Below are 9,815 nucleotides of genomic sequence, written 5' to 3'. Positions count from 1 at the left end.
TAGACCAGCGCCCGATATAGTAGGCTAATCAAAACTTTATAGTTAGACCGAAAAGTGAAAGCGCTTGCTATGCCATTCAATATCCATAGCCGTAAGACAAACAAATTAGCGTGAACAGACAAATTTGCTTGAACTCTGTTTATAATCGTTTTGATTGTCAGTGAACTTAGGGATTTGGTTGGTAAAATAGGAATATCTGCGTAGGGTACATAAGAAATAAAATGGTTTTAATCCATACCAGGATTTTACTTTCCTTTCGAGTAATTAAACTTTGTGTATGCCAATCGATGGGCACGTAAAAGCTATTATAGCAGCCTAGCATGGTCCACTATAGTGTCTAGTAGACAAAAAAGTGATTGAATATCGAAGATTGGCGCACTGAGCAAGCGTGCTCGCTTGGCTCAGTCAAGGATTAATTTCTATAGGCTAATAGCGTCGTGTATCGTGTATGTATGAGTATGCTTCTTTTAGCTAGCGAAACTGCTTGCCTGATTTGACGGCTTCGATGAATAGGCCTGTGGGCTTTTGTGTTTCGCGTTAAGACACATAGAGTGCAAATAGTTCTAAACAGTGAGTATACCGAAAGTTAAAATCAACAAAGCTAGGAACAGCCATCTGTAACTATAACTTTCTCTCTTGATATACGTTTGTTATGATTATGCTGATAACGTTCGCTAAGAATGGCAATATTTTTTTTCCAACACAGTTTTTGTTTCTCCGTTGTCTATTTTAGTCCGATTCCGGCATGATTTTAAAAGTGCGTAAAGTCTAGTGCTTCCCATAACCAACATTTTTTAAAAAGGAAAAAAATATACCAATATTTCGCTGATGTGGGTGATCGACTATACGGGCTTTTTATGTTTGCAAAGTTAATCAATATCTTAAATGCTGTTTCAAATTATAGTTGGTGTTAGCTCTGTATACAGTACCAATTTCCTGATGTACCAATCGATTGCTCTTCCCCGGTGATGATAACAAAATAAACAAGGGAGAGTGCATGCGCTAAATTGTCGTGAGGCCACAACCACTTACGAAGTCGTTATGCAGTCAATTTGATGGACAACCCTCTGGTGTGTTCTATGCTCGACTGTTTTGTGGTTTTTGTTGCACAGTAAAAACTTTACAGCCTTAACGTTACAGAAAGGCAACAGCCACGCACAGGATACTCCATCCGTGCGGTGAAAGTTCTGCGCAAAAGAGTAACCACGCATTGGAGTGACATCATTTTAGATTTGCCACGCTTACCAGTGATAAACAGCCTTTCAGTCATAAGCGAAGTGCAAAAGTGTGGACCAAGCCGTGATACGACAGTTCTACGACAGTTCTACAGTGTTTGCATGGCAAGTTGTCATAGTTAGGCACAAAAAGGACTGTTTACGAGTTCACCCTTGACATATAAACTAAAGATATACAGTATAAAAAAAACATTTCTTAGCCGAGCAAGTTAAAAAATTGTCGTTAAAAATATTTGAAAATAGCAAAACCAGGGTGTTGCTTATAGTGATATTGTTTGATAGCAATCTAAAATGTCACCCAAAAGTCACTACGATACCACATACACATATACACCACGCGCCGTCCTTCACTGTATGGCGTGTATGCCTACGCCCTGCGTACAAGTGTCTAGGCTACACTTCAGGCGCAATATGGACAAGTTGCTGTATTAAGTACGCGTGTCAATTCAGAGAAAGCCTAGCCGACTTGCATGTCACGTAACAGCTAGTTGGTTGTCTGCTGCGTTTCCTAGCGCCTACCAGGCTCGACACAAAACGCCTTGCCTGTGTTTGGGAAGCAATTCAAGAGGCGACTCTGCTGGGCCGCGTAAGAAGTGACAACATGTCATACTTTTATAGCTTCTATTGGCTGTCGATGCGGTTATGAGGGAAATTGTTTATGTTTTGCTGCCGCTGTTTTCGCGTTGAAAGTGTGTCGCAAGTCGCAAAGCTGACTGGCTCGGAAGTAAGTTGCGGGCTTGCCGGTTGTTATGTTTCAGCTGAATGTAGGTGGTAAAAACACAGGCTTATGCCGGCCAGCTGTGTGTACGTTGGCGTTTTCTGTATCGAGGTTAGAAAGTCGCATGTTAAGCAAAAACTGAATGCATGGCATGCTTCGGAATACAATAAGAGACGTCTGTATGCAATTTCAGGAAGCAATATAAAATGCCAAGACAGGCTTGAAAATCTTAAGTGGCAATTTTGACCGGGAATCGAGAACGTTATTATGCCTGAAGAGGGTGGCGGCGGCCGCAGTAATGGCAAGAGCGACGCCCGAAAGGTCAGCCTACACGTCCAGCCGCAAAGCAGGATCCATATGCGTCGGCACTCGTGGGACGCGAGCGCGACAAGGGTGGCCGAGATGTTTAGTGGCACGAAGGCGACAAAGCGCAATTCGCAACAGAACCCTGACGCCACACGATCGAGAAGGAACGAAGGCCAGGTGCCTTGGTGGAAGCTAAGTAGTTTTAAGCAGGCCTGCGTTGACGAAGGACCCGCTGACTACAGTGAATCGGATGTTAAAAAGACTGCCGAGGTTTGTGTAAGAATTAAACGGCGTTCTAAGGCTTGCCACACAAGGACTGCTGGTAGTTCTGTAGTTTGTGAAGTATCATAGGAGGCCAATTATGGCAGTAAAGGCACAATGTGTTACAAGGGGATAGATGGCACTATTGCCATAATTAATGAATTTACACTTTAGCTTAATCATACGCCTAAAAGTAAGCTAAACTGTATTTTCTCCTTTCAACAGTAACTTTTTTCCACGATCAAGTAGATTAGACCAAAGTAAATTAGCGAAATCCAAGCGTTTGGGTTCAACAGTCTTTCTTGCATGTATTTATGTGACGCTATGTCGTATTAGGCCTCCGTGCAGAAAAATAAATCGTTCTATATATATTGCGTATATGTAACGCTGGGCTTATCTGTGAGCACACATTGTTCGCCATATAGCTCATTTCGCTTCAGGCTACTCGCCCTGCGCAGCTGCGGGTCGACCGCAGTGTTATTATGGCAAACCGCAAATTCAGGCAGATCTTGCGCGACCGAAATTATAGCTCGCGTTTGCATGCAAGCGAGACACAATTAAAATCGGTGTGTCGACAACTTCCGTTTCTCTTTTGTTTTCGAGCAGGCCGCCCAGCAAGATACGACCCTCGACGGCAAGTCACCTCGACAACGACGCAAAGGGCTACTAGAAGAAGACGGCATGCGAAAGAGGTCTGTCCATTTCGGGCCTCAAGAAGGCAACTCGCGGCATCCTTCAAGCAACAACAGCAACAGCCGCGAACTTAGCGTACCTAAAAGAAGGTCGGGCGTCGGTAACTGGACCTCACCGCCCGTCCAACCAAATGGCAGCCACAAGGGATACAATGACACTACAGCCCCAGGCAATGGCTCGTCGGAAAGTCGCCGGAAGACTATTTTATCGATCGTTGGCCTAGACGCCTCTCTCGAAAGTGCCGAAAAGCGTACGGCTCAGCAGCGAAGAGCAACTGTACACTATTCGTTCAGCGGCAGGCCGTCCGTCATGGGATCTAAGAGGTAAGTGGTGTATAACGATTTATACTTTCACTGCAGAAAGCAAGTGGCAAGCGATCGTCTATATTCGATTATTCATGCTGCTATAGGTTTCTTGGCTATTAACGTAATTATTATTGCAGCTGGCAAAACAATACAGTGATCAAATATCTACTGCATTCGACCAAGTCGTGATCTAAATTCGTATTGCCTTGATGATTTTGACAAAGACTGCCTATCAGCGTTACCCAGGCTTTAGAATTAATTATTGCAAAAAGTCCTTGAAATAAAAATGGAACTGCGAAATTCGATTGCCCAAAAGGATATCGAAAGCAAACGGTTCGTCGAAATAATAATTATTGCTGCTGAAAAAAGCGTGGTTTTCTACACGTTATATGGTTAGAGTTATATATATATATATATATATATATATATAGGCTATATACTATTTAACAGTGCTAAGTTAAGAGATAGAAACTCACTCTATATATTGGTCTAACTTTTACTATTCTCTAAAATCTTACGTATTGAAAAAAACGTATTTTCACCCAAATTAAACGATTTTTTTTCTAAATGGACAGCCAAACTAAATGCGATTCGTTTGCTGAAACCGTAAAATTGAAAATAATGAAATGTACCTGCTAGGCATCGGTTCAGAGAGGCATATATTTTCAACATTTCTATGCAAACCACGTGATTATTTTTAGTGTTTTTTTTTTTAATTTTACCCACGATATTCATGTTTGAAAGGAGATCCTTGCGTTCGGCTCTCCTGGTCAAAGAGGATCGCGCGCTCGACCAAATAAAGGACGTCTGTCGGGAGTGTGTGCTTCGGAAACTGAAGCGCAACCTCCTGTGCAACAAGTAAGTGTAGGAAACAGCGGCGCATATGAAACTTTTTATTTAACAACTTAACAGTTGAGGTCCATTTTACCAATTTTACCAATTTTACCATGTAACCATATAAAATAAGCTAAAATAGGTAAACGTACACCCTGTCAGGAAACCAGTCACAATGAATACATAGTAAAGCAAACGTTTTTCACATCAGGGTTCTTTGTAAAGCAATAAATCTTCCGGCGAATAAGTCAGTAAAAAACACTTGCCTATTTGCTTATACTCATGGTTATTCGAATATAAGGTCAAAAGTTTGCACTGTAAAAGGTTTTGCAGAATGCTGCAGTTACACCACACACCATTTGGCATTATATTATTTAGCTCTATCTTCAAAATTTTATGTCGTTTAGACATGTTTAATCCGCGCGCCTCCGCTCGAATGCTTGTGAGTCCTTCTCCTGTTTACCGGGGTGTTGGCAGTTTGTTTTCAACAGCTCGCGATTTGATTCGTTAGTTACTTCACGTTTCTGTTTGTCGTCTAATGTTTATAATTTTTGTCTATAGATCAACAATATTGTTTCTTTGTTAAAGCTGTTTTTTAAGTACTGGCTCAATGCCATAAGTCAAACTAAGTATTTGCGGTTTGTTCATGTTAGCATTAGTAAAAGTTCCACTAAAACTCCATCGCACTAAATTATGCGCATTAGTCATCTGTGGCAAAAACGTTAAATGTGAAATTGAGTGTCCCCGCAACTACCAAACACGCAGACGAGAAAGCAAGCTGTATTGCCAATTATGAAAGGAAGTCAGAACAAGATATGTCTCAGTCCCTGCTTTTATTACGTGACATTGAGAACTTCCTTTACCGAACTATTGTGTAACAACTCGAGGTTTTGCGTTTCAGGGTCAAAATCAACCGCGAGCCACAACCTCAAAATCGTTGGGTGGTGGACGATTCCATGTTTGTGGTCAACGAGTTGCAAAAATTAAACAAGCATTTGTACAGGAACATTTCGAAACAGGTAATGTGACGCTTGTTTGCTGTTAGCGTTTTGTGGAACAATGCAGTGACAAAACGTCTACTGAAATCGACCAAGTCGTAATTTAAATTGGTATTGCCTTGATGATTTTGACAAAGACTGCCTTACAGCGTTAACCAGGCTTAAGAATTAATTATTGCAGAAAGTGCTTGTAATAAAAATGCAACTGCGAAATTTGATTGCGCAACAGTATATCAAAAGCAAACGGTTCGTCGAATCGTTTGTTATCATCGACCATATCAAAGCGATTTCTCCACATCGTCTTGAACAAATATCAGAACAATATCATACTAGTGCGATTAAAGTCTCCCTATCCGACTGGTTATATGCCGTTTGTATCGTTTGCGCGGATAATATAATCAATATTGTCTAGGATTTTGGCTATAGGCATTACAATATTGTTATATACTTTGGGATTTTATTAATCGCATTACTATAGGCTTGTTCTTTCTCGGGTACACACACGCTTGCTAGACTGGTCTTATACTATAGGTGGCATTGGTGACGATCCGATTTCAAATTAGCGTTGGAACTTCAGTCATGATTTACGATCAAACGCAGCAATTTAATCTTAAAAGAGTATTTTGTCAAAAATTGTAGGTTAACAACTGGAGGTAACAAAACCTAATTTGTAAACGCCAAAGCAAAAATAGCCTGTCAAAAAGACCTTTAAACGTTTTAACTGCACCAATTTAACTTGTTTGAGCTTATACATAATTTGGTATCAGATTGGATTGGTATATTTTTTGTCCAACATATCGGGTATCGTTTGAAGGTGGCGCTATTCGTATTCGCTTAAAAGCTACAACCATTGCAATGGTTGTCCACATTGTCGTGCAAATTTACCACTTACACTTCATATTATTTTTCAAATGTCTTCCTAATCACTTGTAATACAAATCAGATCGGCATCACACTTCGGTCGGAAGAGGTGATCCGAAAAGTGTTTTCGGAACTGGCATTGGAGATTTTGACCACAGAGGTGCGGGTTTAATTTATTAATAAGACTGTCTATCGAATTTCAGGACGTATGCATTCTTGGTTTTTCTCGACTTTTGACTAAAAATAATGCCATAGCGTTGGTTAAGCAAAACCAGAATTGTAAATTATTGCTGTGATTAGAGTCACGCCGATAAGTCGCAAGCATCAGCCAACCAAGATCTTTCAGAAAGGAGAAACGCACCCGCAATACCAAGCAACCACAACACAACTGAAGTGACCTGGGGAAGGATATTTGCCATTCTTGCCATTGCCGGCGGTAAAAACACATCGCGTTTTACCGTTTTCTTTAATGATTTATCAAAAATATCCTCATTGGCAACTTAAGCGATATTCTTTTAAAAAAAGGACCTTAATGCATCTATCAATCGACGTTGTTCTAGTGTACCATAGGCAACTAAAGAATCTCAAATTGTTAAATCGTACTGGTAGTAAAACAGATTGAGTGGTACGAACATAATATTGTAATTATTTATGGACATGTGCCTTCACTTTGTCTCTTTAAGCGCCCAACGCAAAAAAAACCCGCCGACTATGAAGGCCCATTTACAGTACAGCTGCGCTGAGCTGAGCTGGACGTAAAAATCGCTCCGAAACGTAACCGTTTTCCATAGCTGCACGGGGCTTGAATTAGCAAAGCGTGAAAAGCTCTAAGTCTAAACAATAGAATTTAAATGCAAATTACGCTTTGCTCAGCTCAGTGCAGCTAGTGTAAGCAGGCTCTAAACATACTGAAACAAACTAATCATTTTTTCCGGCACCCCACAACAGGGCTCGCGGTCGACTGCGTTCAGCAGGGTCACGCCGAGCTCGTCAACTTTCTCATCGAGTATTGCGGCGAGTTCGCGCACGATGAGGGAATCGTCACCTGGATCGTGTCCGAAGGAGGCTGGGAATCCTTGCGCGGCGTCGCCATTGATGACGCGCGGCGCAGATGTAACTCGGAGTACACTTACGTTACGCGGTTTTGCAACGCCGTGCTCGCCTTCGTGGCGTGCCTTTTGGCCGCCGTTCTGGTCGTTGCTGTCATCGACGGCCTATCGAACTCTCTTTAAGTGCGCGCACGTTTTACGATGCGATTTCGACAAAGCTCTGCATGGAGACCAAAGATCGGCAGCACTATATTGCCATGGTGCCAGCGCAATTTGCAGGACGACTGGTCGAAGTTTTTCATGGTCCCTTAACACTGTTTAGGCCGACACAAATCCACTGTCTTGTTTCCGTTAACAGTGGTTTTCAAACTGGGGTTCGCGTTCCTTTTGGGGTCCGCGAGACAATTTTCTGGGACCGCGAAGCACCTAACAAAAAATCAACACGACGCCCCTTAAGAAGAAATTTTTGTGCAATAAACTTTTCAGGAAACTTACTTTGCCAAACCAAGTTGATTAAGTTGTTCATTCACGTTATTGAACGCTTCAAGTTAAATTTTCCATTGTGGCGTCATAGTGTTGCGTTGTGCTAATGAGAATTATAGTTTTTTAGCTTGCTGCGCTGTTACTGTGGGCTAGACGCCACAGTCACGGTTTTAAAACTGTTCGTGATTGCTTCACTCAAATAAAGTGATTCGTCAATTAGAGGTTAACATACTTGAGCTGATAGCAAAGAAGCAAGTGCACCCGTCCCATTGATACCATTAAAAACAACGTGTTATTTTGTGTTCATTGTGTATATTTGTTAAGGGACCGTTAGCAATTAAAAAAATTGCTGGGGGACCGTTGCGTAATTATTTTTGAAAAAAGTTTGACAACCACTGCTTTTAAACTCCTAACATATTTTTGTTCTGTTCCAAACGCGACTTGTCCTAAATCAGTTACATGTCGAACTATTCGATTTGGGTGGACGTCGGAAAAGACGTTTTATTGAAATTTAATAGTTTTTTGTATGTATTAAAAGAGTCAAAAACTTTCAAGCAGCTTTCTTTTAATAGATATAGGTAGAGCTGAAAGTAGAATAACTTTCATGCCTAAACGCATAAAAGTTACGTCATATCGTGACTTCATAAAACAGGCAACCGCGAGAAACCTGCTGTTTTCGATGATTACCGTGCGCAAATATGCAACTAAAGGCTAAACACTTTCAAAGAGATTGCGAAAAAGCATTTACGCCTAAAGAACATTCGAATGGGCCGACCGTAGTCCGTATCCGGATTTTGAAGCGTTAAACGTGGACATCACCAGTTTAGTTTATGGAACAATTGTTTATAACTACTTTGCGGGACGATTAGGTGGAATTATCAAAGAACCAACAAAGATACCGAAATTTACACGAGCTGACTTTAGCAGAACAGTAAATCGCCTTTTGCCTCCGAGCCATGTTGCATTGGCACTATTTCAAAATATTTGACTCCAACTAACATTGATATTGAATGGACCTAAAAATGGTCTTTCTTCGTATCCGAACCTTTGATAATACTAGTCGAGTATCCCTGGTAATTGGGTTAAATTGTTAAAATAATAATTCAGCAGGAATACAGAAGACGTTTTACAGTAACATGAGTAAGATAAAAAGTGTGACATACACTCCTAACGCTTGCTCCGGTGCACATTTTCTTCTTAATTCTGCTATTTATTTAAATGTACCTGCAAAAAACGCGAATATTTAACATCCGGAAACAACGGTTGCGGAACACTGTTATGGCTGATCTCCGTGTCGTCATTGTAACAAATCGTTTGGATTTAAATGCTTAAAGTTGTGGCCTGATGGAGGCAGGCCTATGAAGACAACCATGTCTTCTGCAACTTGGGCAACTTTAATCAAGTCCTAATTCATCAGCGGCGACATAATGGGTATGTGATCACCTTAAACTGGTGAAACGGTATTTGTTACATAGCCTATACCAGGGGTGTTCAAATGATTTCTGCTATGATCCAACACAGCCAAACCTGACAACATGATGATCCACCAAATACGAATAGTAAACATGTTGGACACGCTTTAATTTTTATGGTGCTTTATTTATGTAAACGCGATAACTTTAATATTTAATCTCGTTTAGTGTTTGTTAACCTTTCTAAGTCAGGGCGCACGTGGCGAGCGAAGCGAGCGCGATTTTTTTAGGTATACCTGCATTTCTTTTAAATTTCTTTCAAGTTTTTGTTACATTGCCAGAAATACAAAATGTTAAAAAATATATATGTCCAATATTTTTGAATAAGTTTTCTATTAACGGTAACAAAGCGCTTATATAGTTCAAAAGACCGCATCAAAACGTAAACAAGTTGGACGCAGAAAGATGATTCGCGCGAAGCGGGAAACTTTTTCGCACTTACGTAGTTAAAATAGTCATAAAGTATTTGAAATAGACTCGTATCTAGTTTGTCAAAGAGACGGCGGGTCGAATGAATTCAATTGGCGGGGCGCATCCGGCCCGCGGGTCGTAGGTTGCCAACCCCTGTTTTAGACTTTAGGCCTTACAATAGCATTGAAT

The 9,815-nt window shown here is 40.9% G+C and overlaps 1 protein-coding gene across 3 annotated transcripts; it reads left to right on the top strand.

Moving 5' to 3' along the window:
- The first annotated feature begins 2,150 nt into the window (after nucleotides 1–2,150).
- On the top strand, nucleotides 2,151–8,043 carry LOC146147992 (uncharacterized). 3 transcript variants are annotated; one of them, XM_083386388.1, is made up of 7 exons: nucleotides 2,151–2,529; nucleotides 3,127–3,536; nucleotides 4,263–4,376; nucleotides 5,254–5,371; nucleotides 6,294–6,371; nucleotides 6,512–6,647; nucleotides 7,160–8,043. In XM_083386388.1, exons 1-7 carry the CDS (start codon nucleotides 2,221–2,223, stop codon nucleotides 7,441–7,443), a joined length of 1,449 nt encoding a protein of 482 aa, XP_083242514.1. In that variant the 5' UTR covers nucleotides 2,151–2,220; the 3' UTR covers nucleotides 7,444–8,043. The 3 variants fall into 3 exon arrangements, with proteins under 3 accessions (XP_083242514.1, XP_083242517.1, XP_083242516.1); XM_083386391.1 differs by lacking the exon at nucleotides 6,294–6,371; XM_083386390.1 differs by lacking the exons at nucleotides 6,294–6,371; nucleotides 6,512–6,647.
- The last annotated feature ends 1,772 nt before the right edge of the window (nucleotides 8,044–9,815 follow it).

The sequence above is a fragment of the Ascidiella aspersa genome, chromosome 4 (genome assembly GCF_963924565.1).
Source record: "Ascidiella aspersa chromosome 4, kaAscAspe10.2, whole genome shotgun sequence".
Taxonomy (NCBI): Eukaryota; Metazoa; Chordata; class Ascidiacea; order Phlebobranchia; family Ascidiidae; genus Ascidiella; species Ascidiella aspersa.
Note: the sequence above shows the minus strand (reverse complement) of the source record. Positions and strands in the feature narration are given on the sequence as shown.

Excerpts from the sequence above, each read along its gene's own strand:
- LOC146147992 (XM_083386388.1), top strand. The coding sequence starts at position 2,221 with ATGCCTGAAGAGGGTGGCGGCGGCCGCAGTAATGGCAAGAGCGACGCC. Across the intron at positions 2,530-3,126 it reads ATGTTAAAAAGACTGCCGAG|GCCGCCCAGCAAGATACGAC; the intron begins GTTTGTGTAAGA and ends GTTTTCGAGCAG. Across the intron at positions 4,377-5,253 it reads CGCAACCTCCTGTGCAACAA|GGTCAAAATCAACCGCGAGC; the intron begins GTAAGTGTAGGA and ends TTTGCGTTTCAG.